The following is a 20,726-nucleotide window of genomic DNA, read 5'->3' on the forward strand; positions in this document are numbered from 1 at the left end:
TTGGTCTTTATTGTATCTGCAGAAACCTGGGGTTTTCCGTGTCTTCTGTCAGCATCAGTCATGGTGGATTGTGGTTTTCCCTGTCACAAATGGTTTTGACAAATCAGAGATAGAATTAATGTTGTAATCCATTATTATTGAAGTAATAAATACCTTCAAGTTTATTTCCCATTCTTGAATGAAATAGTCTTAGGCTGCCATTTTTTAATTCCGCTGCAACTGGATACTCCACAGGCCAATGTGTTGTTTTCTATTCATTCTATTCTTTCTATTCTATTTTCTCTTTGTCTCTCTCTCTCTCTCTCTTTCATACCTGCACACCTGCCAATGCCACTAATTCTTCAGGCAACTGAGAAGGCAGACTCCAGTCCATCCAATTCATCCATGATGTTGTTTCCCCAGGTTTAAAATGCTCCTGCCCCCCTCTCTTTTTGACAGCACGCAGGCTGGGTAAATGTCAGTCCCTGGTTGTGTTGCTTCTGGAAAACTAACACATTCTGCATCCTTTCCTGGAGAACGGCTGGTCAACAGCATCCCGGAAGCTCATTTCAGGAGTGACCCCTGCCCGCTGGGCCTTGTTACCCACTGATTTGGAGGCTATTTTTGGTCCTCTTCATCCCAGGCTTACGCAGCCCGGAAAGGGCTCAAGATTACAATGCAGGGAGGCATCTCCAGGATGCCTCTTGGTGCTCCTAGCCAGACCCCCCTTGACTTGCCTTCCCATTCTTTAGAAATAGTTGGAGAAGTAGCCTATGAGGCCCCGCTGGCTGGCTTTGTTGCTTTCTGCTTGGCAGCTATTTTTGGCTGATAAGCCGCCCGTGTGCAAAGTGTTAACTAATGGGATCATCATGTTTCACATTTGACCACAGAAAATGGCAGTGGAAGAAGGAGAGGGCTTCGTGGACCAAGTAAGCGTGTGCAGATGCTGTCATAAGCTTGGCTTTTAAGGTTTATTTCTCTGTACTTGTGTGGCGGTAACGAGTTATTGCTATTATTGTTGTGGTGGTTCTCATTCTTGGCAGAAAGGGGATTCTTCCTGGTTTGCAGGTAAATGTGGGCGTAGGTCTGTTTGCTTCATTTTTTGGAGTGTTTTGTTTTCCAAGGGTTACCTCTAAAGCAAGTCAGTCAAGGTTTAGTTTTCTCTTCTCTGTTTCCCCACTCTCCAAAATGTTGCAATGGGGCAGTCTGTTTACTGCATAGAAGATGCTTGGAAGAAATGTAAAGGGATATGTTTGTGTCAAAGAAAAGGCCGAAAATACCTCTGATGCACATCCTATTTTTCTTGTGTAGCTTTTCTTGAGAGAGCTCGGAAGAATTTAAATCTATAAAACAATTGTGCCCGATTTAACTGGGAATGCACATTGTTATTAATAAGACGCTAGAGCTGCTGAAGTTAAAGTTATAAAATCTGCCAAATTTGAGAGTCCTGGATGACCTTCTAGGATTAAACTTGGGTGAAAAAAGGATTCTTGGTCCAATTCTTCAAATGATCCTTAGAGCATGAATCTCTCTAAACTGTATAATAACCTACTTTGGCAATGAGTGAGAAGGTTGGGGAACATTAAGTATTATCCCTTTGCTGCAGCCTGACTGTCAAGACTCAATCATCCTGAGTGAAGTTTGTTATCCACTGGTATTACTGATATGAGGATAAGGACTTTTCAAAGTGCTTATAGAAGAAACGATGGTTTCCTTGGGTGATAAAAAATATTTCAGAACGAATGCAACTGTACTTTCTTATGCAACTTCATGGCAATTGCAGCAAAACATCCAGTATTAATAACCGGGTAGAATAAATGCTGATTTTACGACTAGCGTTATGATATTCACGCATCTTAACATACATGTGTGCATGCATGTGCTCGGTGGATCTGTTCTAAGGATGGCAGGTGGTGATGGCTCTATAGCTCTTTCCCAGATGTTCCATGCAGATGTGTTATTAGTGGTAGGGAGTTCCCCTGATGAAATGGTGGGGGTTGGTCTGCAGGAACAGTGTTGGTATATTCAAGAAAAAAAAAGAAATGCTTAAGGAACTGGTTTAAAAAAAGAGGTCGTGGCGATGTTAAGTTAAGCTTGACTCCCAGGGATTGTGTGAACCGAGACATTTTAAAGATAGAAGAGTATCTTACAAGGCGTTCCTAATCTTTTTTTGCAAGCTAAAGGAGAGACCACTAGGGGCAGCCTGTTAGTCATTTATGGCAGGGGTCCCCAACAAACCCCGGTCCGTGGACCAGTACTGGGCCGCGGCATGCCAGCAATCGGTCCGCACAGACAAGGAAAGCCCCATCTGCGGGATGTAGGCAGCGCACAAAACCACGCCCCCTCCAGTCCGTGGAAAAACCTCTCTCCATGTAACCGGTCCCTGGTGCCCCAAAGGTTGGGGATCTCTGATTTAGAGCATTTACAGTATTTCTCTGCAGAGCTTTTTATGCCACCTACTGGTGGGACTCCAAAGTTTCTGTGTCTCTTTGTTGCCACCTAGTGGTCATCTTGCTAAGACCCCTAATCCAGAAGCCAGAAGAGGTCTTGGAGGCACGTCCATGAGTAGAAGGAGTGGACTTTGACAAGAAAAAAAGGCTTGGACTTTTGCTCATAAGCAGACTGAAACATCTTGCTATTTTTTTCCTTTCTGCCTAAAAACAGAATACTGATGAAATGGAAGGAGGGTATTGTCTTTAAAGTGAAATACTACCAGAATATCTTTCTTTCTTTCTTTCTTTCTTTCTTTCTTTCTTTCTTTCTTTCTTTCTTTCTTTCTTTCTTTCTTTCTTTCTTTCTTTCTTTCTTTCCTCCTTCCTTTCTTCTTTCTTTCTTTCTTTCTTTCTTTCTTTCTTTTCTTTTCTTTCTTTCTTTCTTTCTTTCCTCCTTCCTTCCTTCCTTCCTTCCTTTCTTCCTTTCTTTCTTTCTTTCTTTCTTTCTTTCTTTCTCCTAGCTAGCACTGCTTGTATTGGCTCTTAACGTACTGGCTTAAGAGTCTGTTTCTTATTTATCAGCGTTTGCCGAGTCCTTAGCTGTATAGAAATGCCGAGCATGCAGAAGAAAAGTGAAGCTGAACCTTAGAAGGCCTTCTTCTGCCTTTCCACCCAAAAACATCCCGATTTGAGGCCAGCTTGCTTGGGAAAGATTTCCTGGTGGACCGGATTTCTGGCCTTCCGCATGCTGAAGCTGGGGTGTCAGGCTGCCCGGCCTGTCTGCCTGCCCCCAGTGGAATGTGTACAGAAGGGCTGGGTTGAGGCTGACATGGTCCTGCCCTAGACAGAGCCTCTGAGAGTGCATTGACCTGCTCCCTCTTCATGGGCAATACTGCTGCTCTGGCATTTTACTAGCGACTCAGCAAACGCTGCATTCTCTCCCCCAGTGCACGGAGACATGGCGTGCACAGAGGACACCACGGACAACATAAACTGAAGCATGGCGAGGAGTGAATCGACAGGGGTACGGTACTTCTTTGCTTCTAGCAGTGAGTTGTGGTGAATAAGCATTGTAGATTTACGTTATGTAAGCTTCAAGTCCGCTAAAAGGTGCTGAAGGGAAGCCGTACCTAATCCATAGATTAAGGACTTCCGCTTGGTAGCCCTTCGGAAAGGTGTTCCGGAGAAAATCCTTAATAGGGTGCGCAGCACACATTGTTGTAGACGTACCAGAGATTTATGATGAGCAGGATGCTCTGTGGATTGGGGTAGTTGTCAGATCAATTATAGACTACAATCAATAATTATATTGCTGGGAGATTCGCGGAGATTAATAATTGAGATCAGAAGTGTTTGGGAAGCAGTGTTTTAAAAGATAAAGAACGTTGTGTGATGATTCACCTAGACCCAAAATTTATCTGTCTATCGGATTTTTTTCCCACCATCTAAAAAAATGACAAAGCATTTAGGAGTGGAAGAAAGAAAATGCATTTCCAGAATGGGTAGAACTTGCTGTTACAAATACATCTTTTCCTGTAAAACCGAATCATACTCCCTTGCTCATTAACTGTGATTTTTCCTCCTGCGTGCCAAGTGGAATGCAGTTGGTCCTCTTCTTTAAAATACCGAGAAAGCACATGGCTAGCTTACCATGTACCATTCTGGAATGCTAAAATTAAGCTACTGTGATGACAGACATAAAGCATTGCTAAGTATCCCCAATCCGCGTGGATAAAGAGGTTGCCTGTTTAAATTAAAGTGGAAAATTCAGAAGGAATCTTGAGTAACATGCCTACCACTCATCCCTTGCATACTATTGAAACTCCTTCTTAGCCTGTAAAAAAAAAAGGGAGTGCATGACCTTTGACCATATTAAAGCCACAAACACCCCCCCTACACACACACATACACACTTTTTGTGGCCCTGGGAGCTCTTCAGCCGCCCTCCCCCAGTTAAGCAAAATACAAAATAACTGTGATTGAGTTTTCTGGCATTATAAGGGTTCTTTTATTGGTTTCAAGTATTTGTTGTTGTTATTGTTGTTGTGTGTGTATGTGAGGGTGTGCCTTCAAATCAATTTAGAATCTTGGCAATTGCCTGGCAAGTCTCTGAAAGTTTCTTGGTAGCATTTTTGGAAGGGTTTTGTTCGGGCCTTCTTTGAACTCTCAAACTTCCTCCTTCTGTTATATATTCAAGATGGACAATATTTAATATTTATTTGTTATGTATATGTAGGGGTGTGGGTCTATACATACGTTGTATATAGTATGTTTAGGTGTGTGTCATGTATGTGTTTCACTTCGAGAGCAGGCAACTAAATTTCATTTTTGATATGTGCCGTTGTGCCCGCAGTAAAAAAAAAATGACAATAAAGGCTATCTTATCTTATCTTTGTGGGGCGAAGAGAGAGGGGTTGACCCAAAGTCGCCCAGCTGCTTATGTCCCTAAGGTGGGACTAGAACTCACAGTCTCCCAGTTTGGTGCCTTTATCACCACTCTTTCAAGGCTTAAATGAGGCTTCAGCCATTCAAATAACTCTATAACTTACCTTCAAGAACTCTGCTTCTTGAAGGTGGAACAAATTCAGATAATACAGCCTTATGTGGCATGGAAAAGCATAAAACCCAGTATAATATGGAAAACTTGCCCATAGGATGACCGTTTGGCACTATTACATCCATGCAACTGCTTGATAAATGAGTTGTTTGTATTGACTTAATGTCCTACCTAAGTCTGCATTGACATACTTAAAAAGCTTACAACTTGCCCCCAAACTAGCAGAGTCAATGTTTGGTTGAGGAAACTTTGTCCCTAAGAGTTTTCAGGAGAGGCCATGTAATAAGATGCACATTGTGAAATTGTGTCACCAACCCTACCACTTATTTGTCTGTTGATGTTGAGGCTGAGATGTTGTGACACAAGCACAGTGGGGTAGCGCTTCCATCACAACAATAGGTTTTGTTATTTCAGTGTCACTGTGGCTAGAAACAGCTTTGTTGAGTCAACTTACAGTTGGGCTGCTGTAACACACTTTAAACTGTCCTTGAAGACCCCTTGGAAGCGATAGCTGGTCCAGAATGTGGTGGTATGGATAATGTTGGCATGCCTTGTTACCCCCAAGTGACCCCACTGCATTGCTTCCAATTTGTCTAGCAAGATTGTGTGCTCTGGATTGTTCAATCAAACGATATCATTGTTTTAGGATGTCTCTTTTCACAGCCCTTACCCCATGAACAAGATTCCCCCAGAGATCTGTGCCATTCCATCTGGATGACCTTCCAGATGTCTCTAAAAACCTGGATATTGTTGGCTCTGTTTTCGGTTCAAGGGGCTGAGTTAAGATGCAAAGGATTTTCTTTCAGTTGGTCCCTCTTGATTGTTCCTTATTTTTAATGTAAATCACTCAGAGTCAAGTTGGAATCAGACGTTCTAAATTAAAAAACAAACCGCAGTTTCTAAATTTAACGTATGCATGTGTCTGTTGTTTTTCTTCCAATAGCTTTATTGTACTTTTCTAATGTGAGAATGTTCAACCATGGAGAAATTCTGCAGGCGACTGACTTTTTCCCTTTTACACGGTGTGTAGAAGCACCCATTTTATTCTGTAATAGGAATTTCCTCCTTCTTTGTAAGAAGAAAGGATCACATGAGTACAAAGATTTCTTCACATCGAGTATTGATGGTCTAGGAACAAGTTCATTCCTCCAAAATAAAGTTATTGCTCCTGTTCCACGAGGAAATCAAAATTAGCTCCATGCTAGGACCGGAGCCAGAATGTGTCCTCGTTGAGAACAATGAGATTGTGCTAGAGATTTCCCTACACAACAATGTTAAAAATGGACCAGAGAGCTAAACAATAACCAAGCACTCTTTTGTAAATCCAGGACAATGGGAGAGATGTTGAACGTTGAAATCAACACAAAAAATACTGCTATCGTACACTGATTTGTTTCATTAATTATAAGAAAAATATAAGATTTTTATGTTTTATGGGGAGAGTCAAAAGTATTCCTTTGGGATCCAGAGATTCTTGGGTGGCTGATCATGAGATCCTCAACAGCAAAGTCCTTTGGTTTGGATAAGATTCCATAAATCATGGTTTTCAAACATTTCTCTCCTGATGTACTCAGCTTGCGCAGAGCAAGCTGTGCTCAAAATTGTACTAAATGAACTTATCATACTTCGTTTAGTGATGGTTCCAAGCTACAACATCACTGAAAAAAGTGACTTACAACAAAAAAAGGTCACACGTACAACCATTACAGCCTCTCTGAGGTCAACATTCAGATGGTTGGCAATATTTACGATGGTCGCAGTGTCCTGGGGTTGTGTGATCACGTTTTGCAACCTTCTGACAAGTAAAGTCAACAGGGAGCCCAGATTAACAACTTAACAACCATGTTACTAATTTAACAACTGTAGTGATTCACTTAACAACTGTGGCAAGAAAGGATATAAAATGGGGCAAAACTCGCTTAACTAATGTCTCATTTAGCAACAGAAATTTTGAGCTCAATTGTGGTCGTAAACCGAGGACTATCTATATTTGCCTAAAAATGAATGAACCAAGCCAACAAACCACCTTCTACAATATTTAAAAAACCCTTAGCAGAGGTTGGTTTCCTTGAGACATGGAAGCCTTAAAACGAATGGTGAAATTTAGGCAAAAGACTGGGGTCTTTGGTCGAGAGAATTTAGTTTCCGGACTTGCCAAACTGTAATTGTTGTGTGACCAGGAGTTGCCCTCTTATTTTCTTCTGTCAGAGAATGATGGCTACCATCATACCTGTTCAGCCTCCAGTGCCAGGCAAGGTGCTACCTAAACTCTTTTTTCAGACAAGCTACAGAATTCCTTTCCTGTTTCACTGAAGGGGTATCTAGCTGAGATCTACATGGATGTTAATATTTTGTATTGCGAGTATCATAACGCAGCTTATACACAATGGGTGTCATGGTTCTGACAGATGAAACTATTCAAAGAACTCGAAGCATTGTTTACCTTAAAGAATCTTTATTCGAGTAGCATAGTATCGGCACGTACATAGGCAAAGCCAAAATCTGAATTCCCTTCCCCTGAGTACATAGTATCAAAGCACAATTCCCTCCTCTAATTAATAGTCATAAATCACATTCTCCAATTAGTTTGAAATGTAGGCTTTCCCTCCTGTTCTCCAACCCGCCATTTCTTATCAACTCTTATTTCAAAAGTCCTAAATTCACACACTATTACAATATTGTTATATCTAACTAACTCCCATCACATTCCTCCTCCTCCCCCCCAGTATCATCTAATTCCAACTCTAATTCTAAGAGTAAAACATAAGAAGGAAAATGGCTGCATCTCCATATGTTGTCAAAGCAAGAACACCCGATGTTAGCAGCGTTGACATTAGCAATATGCTAATGCTCAACTTTGATTCCAAATACAGATATAGGATCTGGGTATGATGGCCGGTTATATAAATCACAAAATTCAGATTTCAGCTCGTGTTTGCTTCTCAAACTCTTTATTTTCTCTTCTTTTTCTTTCTCTTACAGTCTGACACCAACGCAAGCTACCTACGAGCAGCCCGAGCAGGCAACTTAGAAAAAGCTCTTGATTACTTAAAGAATGGAGTGGACATCAACATTTGTAATCAGGTTGTAGAAATATTTCGTCAACACATATTTTGTTTTACTAGCCCAGGGGTAGGCCACCTTGGCTCTTTTATGACTCGTGGACTTCAACTCCCAGAATTCCTGAGCCAGCCATGCTGAGGGAAGCGAGAGGTTTCCAAGCTGAGTCATGCTGGCTCAGGAATTCTGGGAGTTGAAGTCCACGAGTCATAAAAGAGCCGAGATTGCCTACTCCAGTACTAGCCTATATTTGTGTCTATGTCTTGAGAGCTCCTGTCCAAGAGTTCAGAACAACCTCCTCCAGGATAAGCTAGATGTTCTTCTTCCAAGGCTGGCTGGGGATTATGGGAATTGAAATCCAGCTCATTTAGAGGGCTTGGGGTTTGCTTAAGCAGTCAAAACAGCATATTTCATGGGCATGGGGCATAATTATTAGTGTTGCTACTACTACTGCTAATATGAATAATTCTGTGGTTACTGAACAAAAACTAAAATAGGTTTCTCCTAAAACAGTTGGGGAAAATATGTGGTGAGAAAGAACAGTGATATTCAGATATATTAAGGCTACAGTCCCATGGATCTAAACTAAGCCCCATATAAACTAAAGAAAAGAAGAAACAGGGGAGACATGATAGCGGTGTTCCAGTATTTGAGGGGCTGCCACAAGACAGAGGGGGGCAGGTTGTTCATCAAAACACTAGAGGGAAGGACAAGAAATAATGGTTGGAAACTGATCAAAGAGAGAAGCAACCTGGAATTAAGGAGAAACTTCCTGACAGTGAGGACAATCAACCAGTGGAACAGCTTGCCTCCAGAGATCGTGGGTGCTTCATCATTGGAGATTTTCAAGAGGAGACTGGACATTCATCTGTCTGAGACGGTATAGTTCTCCTGCTTGAGCAGGGGGCTGGACTAGAAGACCTCCAAGGTCCCTTCCAGCTTCTATTCTATTCTATTCCCCACTGAATCTCAATCTATCAGCTGGAAGAGACCTTGGAGATCTTCTAGTCCAAAGCCCTGCTCAAGCAGGACACCCTATACCATTTCAGACAGGTCTCTTCTTAAAAACCTCCAGTGATGGAATGCCCACGATTTCTGAAGGCAAGCTGTTCCACTGGTTAATTGTCTTCACTGTTAGGAAGTTTCTCTTGAATTCCAGGTTGCTGCTCCCTTTGGTCAGTTTCCAATCATTGTTTTGTGTCCTGCCCTCTGGTACTTTGGAAAATATGTTGTCCCCCTCTTCTTTGTGGCAGCCCCTCAAATACTGGAATACTGCTATCATGTCTCCCCTATTTCTTCTTTTTTTTAGACTAGCCAAACCCAAGTCCTGCAGCTGTTATTCATATGTTTTTTGTCTCCGGCTTTTAATCATCTTAGTTGCTCTTCTTAGCACTTTTTCCAAAGTCTCAACATCTTTTTTGTAACATGGTGACCAAAACTGGATGCAGTATTCCAGATGTGGTCTTACTAAAGATTTATAAGGTGGTACTAATACCTCCCGTGATTTTGATTCTATGCCTCTATTTATACAACCAAGGATTGTATTAGCTTTTTTGGCTACTGCCGCACACTGCTGGCTCATGTTTAAATGATCATCCACTAGCACTCCATGGTCCCTCTCACAGTTGCTGCTTTTGAGCCAGGTCTCCCCTAATCTGTACTTATATCTTTGATTTTTTTCCTGCCTAAATGTAAAACTTTGCTTTTCTCCACGTTAAAACTCATTTTGTTGGATAGGGCCCTTTGTTCAAGTCCGTCAAGATCTTTTTGGATCCTGAGCTTGTCTTCTGGGGTGTTGGCTATTCTTGCCAGCTTAGTGTCATCTGCAAATTTGATGAGTTCCCCTTTTTTCCCCCTCATCTAAGTTATTTATGAAGATATTGAAGAGTACTGGGGCTAAGACGGAGCCTCATGGTACCCCACTGCTTCCCTCCTTCCATGTAGATGTAGTACCATTAAGTACTATTTTAAGTACCTAGTAGGATTTACTTCTCTAGATTGTATTTGAAGCTTTTGCTGAGCCCTAGAACTTCTCCTCAACTTGCCCTCATTAGGCTGCTGCACTGTATTGTCTCCATCTTGCTTTAAAGTCAGCACTTTGCAACCTAATGTGTGCCTATTGATGTGTGTAATGTACACTGTGACTTGAAATCAACTCCTCTGCATTTTATGGGAGATACACTAATACCAAACATAGGATTCCATCTTTGCTTGACAGGAGAAATTGCTTGGTTTTGATACAAGAGTCATATTTGTACTGATTACAGGTGAATTGGGTGCTGAGACTTCTATACAGAAAAGTACTTTGTCCTTTGGTACTCTAGACATGGGGCACTCTCTTTAGCTAGGAAGGCTGAAGCCACTAGAGTGCAGTTTTAGGAAACAAAGGACTTCCATCTGAGGAAGTGCGCATGGGAGACCCATTTCAGTAGCACCTGTAAGGTGTAGCTCTCATTTGGAAATGAAATTGTCCCTAAGTTTGTGTGTCTGCAGGGGTGGGTGGAGGTTGCCCTGTGGCCTCCCTGGGCATGGTGCCCATTGGTGATGCTCCAAAATGTATAACTTCCAGAATTCTCTGCCAACATAGGAATGTTCTCTCTTCAATACATTTGATGGAGAGGTTGCTGAATAGCGTCCATGTTCAATATGCCATTCAAGTAAAACATAAGGATAACTGCCCTTCTATTAGGCTGATGATACATTGAATTGCAAAGGGAGTAAGTAATGAATTAGAAAGAGATAAGCCCTTCCTTTTTCCTTCCTTCCTTCCTTCCTTCCTTCCTTCCTTCCTTCCTTCCTTCCTTCCTTCCTTCTTTCCCTTCCCTTCCCTTCCCTTCCCTTTCCTTCCTTCCTTCCTTTCTTCCCTCCCTCCTTCCTTTTCACTTTCTCCCCTTCTCTCCCTCAACCTCTCATCATGCTGGAATGTGACCTTTAGGCCTCTTGAGTTTATCGCCTGTTGTTCTGAGTGCCCTGCATCAATCTCTCCCCTTCCCTTTTCTTGTTATCAGAACGGGCTGAACGCGCTCCATCTCGCCTCCAAAGAAGGCCATGTAGAAGTGGTGTCTGAGCTGATCCAGAGAGGCGCTAATGTGGACGCAGCAACCAAGGTCTGGAGCTGGTATCTGAACTTTGCATGGCTTTCCTACTGAGGCTCCATGCCTGCAAAGGGCAACTAAAGGAAGAAAAAGGCCTTAAGCCTTTAGCCAAGAGCAAAGGGGTGGTGGGAGGTGCAGAGGGAAGGGAAAATCCTTTGGGGAAGGTAGAGGTGCTGTTTCAGAGACCAGAACTAGGCAAAGGCTGGTCAGGAGATGAATCTGTCCCATTTCAGCTTAAGTCCACTTCCTATAACATCCGTGATTATGAAGAATCAGATCTGATAAAACACTACAGTTCTCTTAACGTGCTTTGCTGAAAAGCCACCGCCTACAAGACTCTGAGCCCAAAGGCAACATCCTGGTCAAGTGGTTTTGCATTCCAAAGACCTTGAATTGGACCACCTCTAGGCCTGGAAAGCCTTGGCCAGGGGTAGGCAGCCTTGGCTCTTTTATGACTGGTGGACTTCAACTCCCAGAATTCCTGAGCCAGCCATGCTGAGGGGAAAGGGAGAGGTTTCCAAGCTGAGCCATGCTGGCTCAGGAATTCTGGGAGTTGAAGTCCACCAGTCATAAAAGAGCCAAGGTTGCCTACTCGTGATCTAGGCCAGGGGTAGGCAACCTTGGCTCTTTTATGATTCGTGGACCTCAACTCCCAGAATTCCTGAGCCAGCCATGCTGAGGGGAAAGAGAGAGATTTCCAAGCTGAGCCATGCTGGCTCAGGAATTCTGGGAGTTGAAGTCCACGAGCCATAAAAGAGCCAAGGTTGCCTACCCCTGGGCTTGGCAATGGCAGCTGTGTCGGTGGCCAGTGCAAATGTGTTCAAGAGCAGCAATCCAATGTTTTTTTTTATTTTATTTTTATTCAAACACAAATAATACAACACATATAAATAATACAACACACATAAATCTAAAAAAAAACAATATTAAAAAAATACAAATACTACAGTGCACCCACACCCCTGGAGACCATTTTTAGTACCTATATTTCTTCTCATATAACAACTAACAACGTACAAGATTGCCCAGCACTTATTATCAGGAGGAAGGAAAGAGAATTTGGCCATGGGTTCCATCAAATGTCAGAGTCAGGACCCACCAAACCTCTAGTAGGGCAGTTTGAAACATTTTGCACACTCCTAAACAGTAAGAGCTTCCCTGCTGCTCGATTGTTCCTTAGAAACCGACTCTCTAGCACTCGGCTGCGTTTGTGCAGAGTCGCCATTTTCATTCTCCTTCAAGGTCTCCGAGAAAGGGCTGGCACGGTTCTTCTGCAGCAGTGATACACCTGCAGATTTGCGCCTGGGCCCAGCAGCTTCGGGGCTGGTGGAGGGCAGCCGGAGAGGCAGAGCTGATAGCCCTGCTAGAAGAGAAACGGGATGGGCGCAGTGCCTAGTGTCAATATCAGAATGAAAAATGGGGAATTAAATATATCTGCAAATGCAAAAATAAAACGAAAGGATAAGAACGTTGCATCTCAACTGCAACGCTAGCTTATGATCCAGCATAATATGAATAAATGGCAGAAGTCTCAGGTGCGCCAAACTGTTAAGACAAAGGAGTGCAGAAGTGTTCCTATCTAGTTTGAATTATCTACGGCTTGTCCCAGACAAAAGATTATAAACCTTGGCTGTGGCTAAAAGAAATACACCAGCTCCAATAAACTCCGGCTTTCTGATGACTTCTCACTTCTCTTCCCCCGAGCCCTGACATCCTTGTGCAAAAGAGGTCACTTCTGTTGCGCAAGTGCCTGTGTCGTTTCATTGTAGTGTCCTGCCATGCTGCAGATGCTGCCATTTGGCCACCAAGGATGCCCCCAGGATGCATATGTTGGGCCCTTTTCAAATCCCCATTTGTGGTGATTCCTACAGCTAAGAGTTCGTATTCTGAGAATTCACCGCATAGGAACACAAGTTGCTCAAATTGTCTAGTGGATTCTCCTTCACGGTGTGTTCTCCTCCTGAAGCACAGTGAACTATTGGCGCAGAGGAGCCTAAATCTCCAGTGGGTCTTATCAGGAAGCTTTCCAGTTATGCGCAGAATCCCTGTGTGGGTCATCTGGGGACCGCTGAGCTGTAAACAGGCTCATTGGTGTCTTCCTGCTGCCCCTGTGGTTGGAGAGCCTGGCACATTTTTCACATGCCTTTCGCATCTCCCCTTACAGAAAGGAAATACAGCTTTGCACATTGCATCCTTGGCTGGGCAGACCGAGGTGGTGAAGGTGCTGGTTACGAATGGTGCCAACGTCAATGCACAGTCACAGGTAAAGCCATATTCACCGGAACCCTGATCTGCTCATGGGGGGGGGGACTTTACCCCTTCTTGCTTCTTACCAAAGTCCTTTAACCTCTTGGCTTCCCTGGACTTAACAATTAAAAAGGATATTTGTCAGATAGAGAAGCATTGGAAAACACGTTTCCGAAATTGGCTCAGTCCTCGGTGTGAACTTGGCACCGGTCACCTGCTTCAGCCTTCTACAATCCTATGCCTTCAAGATTTGCGGGATTGTGAAAAAAATTCAATTTTTTCTCCTGTTTTTTCCCCTCCTAGAATGGCTTCACGCCGCTGTACATGGCAGCCCAAGAAAGCCACTTGGAAGTGGTTAAGTTTCTTCTTGATAATGGAGCTAGTCAGAGCCTCGCCACTGAGGTAAATGTTCATATATATATATAATCTTTGCCAAAATATTAAATGCATTGTAGGATCATGTTATATAAAGTAAATGAAGAAGACTAGAGGTGAGAATTTGCCTTGTAAGTAGCATTACAAAAGATCCATAGGCAGCTGGTACCCAGACAATCTAACTTCATTTTATTGCACATGGTTTTTTTAGTATTCAACAACCTTCAACCGAACTTTGGTTGATCTCAAAGAGCATAAACAGAGCCAGACCCCGGAATTCCATGGGTCGGAGATCATCCCAAAACCTAAGCCTTCTAGACCAGCCTGGAAAGTTCATAAAAATCCAGGCCAAAGGATTTTAATTGTAACTGTATTGAGTCATTTCAGTCAGTGTTGTTGATGTTGCTAGGCAAAGTGTTTTTCCATCCATAGCTACTGATTGTAAACAGGACCAGGTGGACAACTTCTTGATGTTTCAGAGTGTAAATTAAATACCTAGAGACCCAAACTGCAGTTCTGATGAACGCTTATTTTCCTGAGTCCATGCGTTAACATGCAAAACGTAACATGGTCTGTTTGGTGGCTTGGTAAACAAGTTAAAAGGAATCCAGCCCTTGTGACAGGGAGGAAGGTCCCACACTCCCAAACTTCCAAATACCCACATTTTTTTTCCAGGAATTCAGGAAATTGAAAACCTCACCCAACGGAGGGCCTGAGGTGGGAAGGATGCTCTGCGCCAGGCTTGTGGCCACTTTCTCCAGCATGAGCAACTTCCACTTTTTATGCAGTGAACATTTGCTGAAGTTGATCCACTCTGTTCAGGATCAATTGAGGAGATGATTATGCACATGGTCGTTCATCACATTGATTGAATTCAGTTTGTGCGAATTCAAGTAGAAGTTCTGCCCTGTTCTTCGGACAACGTTTTTTGGAGCAGAGCTCCTCACCTGCCACCTGTAGACAGGTGGCTACTGGCCAGGAAATCTCAGGTGCTGCAGATGCATCGAGAGAGGTTACTAGAAACCAAACAACAGTTCACAAATCTGCACATCCCATATCACAATTCACTTTCCGTCCAGATGATTGGCAACCCCCATGACATTATTGTCTTGGCCATCCACTTAATACCCTAACCTTGAAGTTCCACTTTTGCTGAAATGTTTCATGCCTTCAACTATGGCTGTAGTTCATTTATCCGATAACTTCTTTTACATTTACAAAACAGTTATTGGTGATTGTAAAATCCCTTCAACTTTGTGAAGTAGGCATTATTGTGTAGTGGGCTTCAGTAGGCAAGGAGCAGACCAGCATAGTTACAACGTTATTTATCGACTCAAACTAGACCTGGAGAACTGCTAGCAATTGCCTGTATTTTATACTCTGAGCCCACAGGGCCTTAACCAATCACAATACTTGAAAAAGCCCGCCCAAATATGAATGTTCAAAGTTTCCCTCCAAAACAGTTGGAGGTAACAGTCAGGGTCATCTAAAGGTTAGTTTCATTTTAGCTTCACAAGCAGTTGGAGTTAAGTTAGTTTCACTTTAGCAGGGATTGACACAACTTTATATATATTCAATACATAACAGGCACCATAACCCTTTTTTGCAGGGAAGTATTAAATAATTGCAATGAGAACCATGTGTGTAGTTGTCTTCAGGCAAGTCATTTCCAGATTTTTCTCTTCTTTTTATGGAAACACTGACAAAACAGATGTTGCAAAAAAATCTGTGGCTCTTGTTCACTCAGCCAACAGATGGCGCTGTTTTTCAAAAAAAGCATGTTTTTACCTGTCACAGGTGTGACATCTATATAATAGGTATATATAAACACGCGCGTATTCGAATGCAACGTTGTGTCAAACTTTCAAAGCAATCGGTGAAGAACTTTCGGAGATTTAAGATTTTGAACAAACGAACATTTACATTTTTATTTATATAGAAAGATATATTTCAAAACGTGCTTCTTTGCTGGCACTTTTTTAAAAAAAATGCAGTGATCATCTATGACTGATGTTGTAACGTCTGCTGATGGCTGCGCCTTGTTCCTTTGGCAGGATGGCTTCACCCCGTTGGCTGTGGCTCTCCAGCAGGGTCACGACCAGGTGGTCTCCTTGTTGCTCGAAAATGACACCAAGGGCAAAGTCCGGCTCCCTGCACTCCACATCGCTGCGCGCAAGGATGACACCAAGGCGGCTGCTTTGCTACTGCAGAACGACCACAATGCCGATGTGGAGTCCAAGGTTAGTTATGCAACGTTTGTTTTTCTTCCGAAGACATTGATGGATGTGTGCCCTTCTTCCTCTGCTGCTCCTTGACAGGAGTTTTGATTATGTGAGACTGACTCTGTCCTGTGCCACGGCTTAATAAAACCACTTTTTCAAACGGAATTTAACGTCGAGCTTAAAGGCACAAAGCCACTTCAGTCGAGCAATTTATAGTTTGACTCCACCAGTTATTGCAAATGTAGAAACAGCAGCACCAGGAGGTCCCTGGAGATTCTCAATCGTCCAGGTCAGGGTTGTCTCAAAGGTGTTTTTTTCCATGAGAAGAAAAGTGTTTTCAAGTCCAGTTGCCTTTTAGAAAAGCACCTTTGGGACAGCAGCATCAGGATGCTTGTTAAGTTGGCTGCTGCTCCGGAACTAATAATAATAATAATAATAATAATAATAATAATAATAATAATAATAATAATAATAATAATAATAATAATAATAATAATAATAATAATAATAGTAATAAAGTTGGAAGGGACCTTGGAGGTCATTTAGTCCAACCCCCTGCTCAGGCAGGAAACCCTATACCATTTCAGACAAATGGCTGTCCAGTCTCTTCTTGAAAACCTCCAGTGTTGGAGCATTCACTGCTTCTGGAGGCAGGTTGTTCCACTGGTTAATTGTTCTAACGGTCAGGAAGTTTCTCCTTAGTTCTAGGTTGCTTCTCTCCTTGCTTAGTTTCCATCCGTTGCTTCTTGTCCTGCCTTCAGGCACTTTGGAGAAGAGCTTGACTCCCTCTTCTTTGGGGCAGCCCCTGAGGTATTGGAAGACTGCTATCATGTCCCCCCTCGTCCTTCTCTTCATTAAACTAGACATACCCAATTCCAGCAGCCATTCCTTATATGCTTTAGCCTCCAGTGGACTTGTTAGTGTTTGATTGATAAGACTCTGCTCTGTAACTCAAAATCGATGAAGGAAAGGTGCAACTGGTGGTGAGAGGTCCTTCTCTATTTGAAGCATTTGAGGTTCCCCCAAGGCGGCTATTGCAGTCTTGAGATTACTTTGCTGCAGAAGAGGAAAAGAGTCATTCCAGGGCTAGCTGTGTGACCCCATAGCCCAGGGGTAGGCAACCTTGGCTCTTTTATGACTGGTGGACTTCAACTCCCAGAATTCCTGAGCCAGCCATGCTGAGGGGAAAGGGAGAGGTTTCCATGCTGAGCCATGCTGGCTCAGGAATTCTGGGAGTTGAAGTCCACCAGTCATAAAGCGGCCTAGGCGTAGGCCAGGGGTGGGGAACCTTGGCTCTTTCATGACTCCTGGACTTCAACTCCCAGAATTCCTGAGCCAGCATGGCTCAGCATGGAAACCTCTGCATTTCTCCTCAGCATGGCTGGCTCAGGAATTCTGGGAGTTGAAGTCCACGAGTCATAAAAGAGCCAAGGTTGCCTACCCCTGCCATAGCCCATGAACCAAGGACTGGAGCCATGCATTGGGTGACTCTTGTTTAATTTTGAAGGGTTAGGTCAATTGATAGGGCAAAATAGGGGCCTTTAAGATGCCTGAGAAACCCTTGAAGTGCCTGATGTTCCTTCCCAAAATGGTTCTGGCCTGACTCACCTTAGATGTGGCCGTTGACATACTGAGCGAAGCCTGGCACAGCTTCCAGTGCCGGGAAAGTGACTCTCCTTTCTTCTTGTCGTACGAGAAACTGACAGGAGTCAAAATCAAGACGTCTAGAATGGAAGGCTGCCATGGAACAGAGTGAGAGAGAGAGAGTGAGAGGGCGAGAGAGAGAGAAAGAGAGAGGGGTTTTTTTATTTCCCCCCAAGGAGTAATTTACTTCCACGTTTAAACCATTTGTGTTTCTGCCGGTCAGCCCTGCTTCCTTTCTGTGCTTGTTTGTGATTTTATTTTAGCCTCATCCGGCCTTCGCAAAGCTTTCTGCCCCATTATGGCTGTTGGAGAACTAACCATTCATTTTCCCCCCCTTTCCTTTGCTTCCCAATGTGTTAACCTAGATGATGGTGAATAGAACAACCGAGGTATATCTCTCTATCTATATAAAGTCTTCTCTGTGTCTCAACTACGGGTTCTCTCTGTGCATCATCGCTCTTCTCCTACCACTCAGAGCTGCTGCTTCTTCTTCTCTTCCTTCTCTTCTCTTCTCTGCACTGCCTTTTAGAGGAGTAGAGAGCGGCTTCCGCCTGAACTGAAGGGTGGCATGTGCTGATGGGGATGGTGGTGGTGGTGGTGGTGGGGTGATGGGGAATGTAGTGGAGGGCAGGGTTTTCTGCAGCTGAGTCCCACGCTTAAAAAAATGCCCCTTAAGAGAGCTTCAGTGGAAATCATGGTCTCCCCCCCCCGCCCCAGAGGCAGAAGATGGGGTCTGACCGGGTCTCCATTGCTGGGTCGAGGTTTTTTACATGCTCCGTGCAAAGCTGCAGACATCTCTGTCCACTTCTGCACCGGGGACTGGCTCCTGCATGACACTCCGTTGTCGGCATCCACCAGAAGGGACGGATTCTTTCCAGGGACTCGGAAAAGCCCGAGACGGAGGCAGAGGGAGCATGGCTAACTAGGCTTGCAGACCATTTCAGAAGCAGAGGGGTTCCCGACGAAATTTTCACTCGTGGTGGTGGGAACGGACGGAATGGCTGCATGTTTTAGCATTTGTCAAAACAGCGGAACTCCTTTTAAACAAAACAAAACAAAACAATCACTCAAGTATCGGAGCGACTCGCTGAACCTCTTCGTTTGGATGGATACTTTCTAATTAAATTGTAAGATTCATCCAGCCTGTTTGCTCACATGGGAGACTTCATCTTATATAGAATAATTTTTTTTAAAACCCCACCTCTTTTTAATTTCTTTTAAAATAGACTCTGGTGTTGCTTCAATTAGCACCTGTCTTCGATTTTTTGAATAGTAAAAATAGCCAGGCATTACTTTAGAGGTCTTCTTTCTAAACTTCAGCAGGGAAAACTTTAAAATGTTTAACTGGCGAGAATGCGGAAATTATTCATCCCAAATAGATGTTTCCAAAAAGACATTGACAAACTAAATGGCAGACATCATTTGCCTTGCATTAGCAGCAGGTTTTTTTGGCAGTTTCTTTTTGAAACAGCCAAATACTTTTTCCTTCTCTCTCTCCCAAAATATGAGTAACATATTTACTTTGGAGCTCTCCCCATCCTCAGACGTGCCAGTAAGCAAAACAGTGGCGAAAATTAGAACGACCGCCCCATTTGGGGAACATGCATTATAGGAGCTCCTGGAAGACATTTGTACAAATAACAATAATTGATCTTTTGCTGTGTATGTTGTGGTTGTTTTTCTTTATCTTTCAGAGTGGCTTTACTCCTCTACACATAGCTGCTCACTACGGGAACATCAATGTAGCTACACTGCTGTTAAACCGTGGGGCGGCCGTGGACTTTACTGCCAGGGTATGTCACAATCTGTAAAATAAAATCATCATGTATTCTGTTTAGGGCTACTCCCATGACCCAGAACCTTCTAAGCCTTTGGACTACAACCCCCATCATCTCTTTTCAGTAGAAATCCTAAGCAGAGAAGCTTCAGGGCCTTTTTTAGGGCAGAGGCTGGGGGCTGATTTGCTAAGAAGATTGGGAGTTTGCATCCTGTAACACGTAGGAACATTTCCGAGAAAGGTGAAGAAGGATTTTTTTCAAATCTGGAGATTCGATTTCAAATCTTTGCTCCAATCATCTTTTGATTGCTTGGTGGAGTTGATTAAGAAAGAAAAGGAAGCAGGCTCCCTTTGGTCTGGCTCTTGGGGACCCCCTTGGGAACAATCATGGGGGTCTCTTGCCAACCATTCAGAAGTCACTCATCCTGATATGGGTGGAAGAAGAAGTGAAGGTTTCTTCTGCGGAATTAATGGTTCGATTTGGATGGCAGCTGAGCTTTTGGTGTATTTTTCTTCCCCTTTAATGATGAGTCTTTTGGGGTTCATATCAAGGACAACTTCACTGAAATGAGTCAGCACAAGAAGAGCACTTCAGATAACAACAACAACAACAACAACAACAACAACAACAACAATAATAATAATAATAATAATAATAATAATAATAATAATAATAATAATAATAATAAAGTTGGAAGGGACATTGGACATTGCTGAAAGAGGCCCTACTATTATATTGGTTTAAGAGGCAGAGATGTCCTCAAGTCCAGCTTAACCTCTGGCAACTGCATCGATTGATGCTTTCTTGGTGGTGTGATAGATGAACTTTGCCTTCCAGGAAGTTTTTTGCAGCTTCCCAAGATATATTACATATTTTTTTTTAAAAAAAGAAAAATATAGCATGATGACCTGAATCACCAAGAGAGCTTTCTGGCTGAGCCCCTATGGCAATGGTGCCAGCTCAGCACTCGGGGCAGTGCCAAGGCCACAGTGAAAATAATCAATAGCCATCTGGTATTGGGCCCAGGGGTTTCTCATACCCTGGAAGAACTGCCCCTGAGATTTACATGGGGCTCTCTACATGGGGCTCCCCTTGAGGTGCACCTGGAGGCTCCAGCTAGTTCAGAATGTGGCCGCGCGGGGGATTTTGGGGGCCTCTAGATACTCCCATGTAACACCTCTCCTGCGTGAGCTGCACTGGCTGCCTGTGGCCTTCCGGGTGCGCTTCAAGGTGTTAGTAACAACCTTTAAAGCGCTCCATGGCAATGGACCTAGGTATTTGCAAGACCGCCTCCTACCAAACACCTCCCTTCGACCAGTCCGCTCCCACAGAGAGGG

At 43.4% G+C, this 20,726-nt stretch overlaps 1 protein-coding gene across 1 annotated transcript in view; it reads left to right on the forward strand.

Annotated features, from left to right (window-relative positions):
• Positions 1-869: 869 nt before the first annotated feature.
• The window catches only part of ANK3 (ankyrin 3), a gene marked incomplete at its 5' end in the record, with an annotated part of 147,572 nt that continues 127,715 nt past the window's right edge, over positions 870-20,726 (forward strand). The window contains 8 exon segments of the mRNA XM_029284794.1: positions 870-927; positions 929-974; positions 7,951-8,052; positions 11,037-11,135; positions 13,288-13,386; positions 13,674-13,772; positions 15,800-15,985; positions 19,306-19,404. Of these exon segments, the coding sequence (XP_029140627.1) occupies positions 870-927; positions 929-974; positions 7,951-8,052; positions 11,037-11,135; positions 13,288-13,386; positions 13,674-13,772; positions 15,800-15,985; positions 19,306-19,404 (788 nt within the window).

This window comes from Protobothrops mucrosquamatus, unplaced genomic scaffold, assembly GCF_001527695.2.
Source record: "Protobothrops mucrosquamatus isolate PMUCROS unplaced genomic scaffold, P.Mucros_1.0 scaffold953, whole genome shotgun sequence".
Lineage (NCBI taxonomy): Eukaryota > Metazoa > Chordata > Lepidosauria > Squamata > Viperidae > Protobothrops > Protobothrops mucrosquamatus.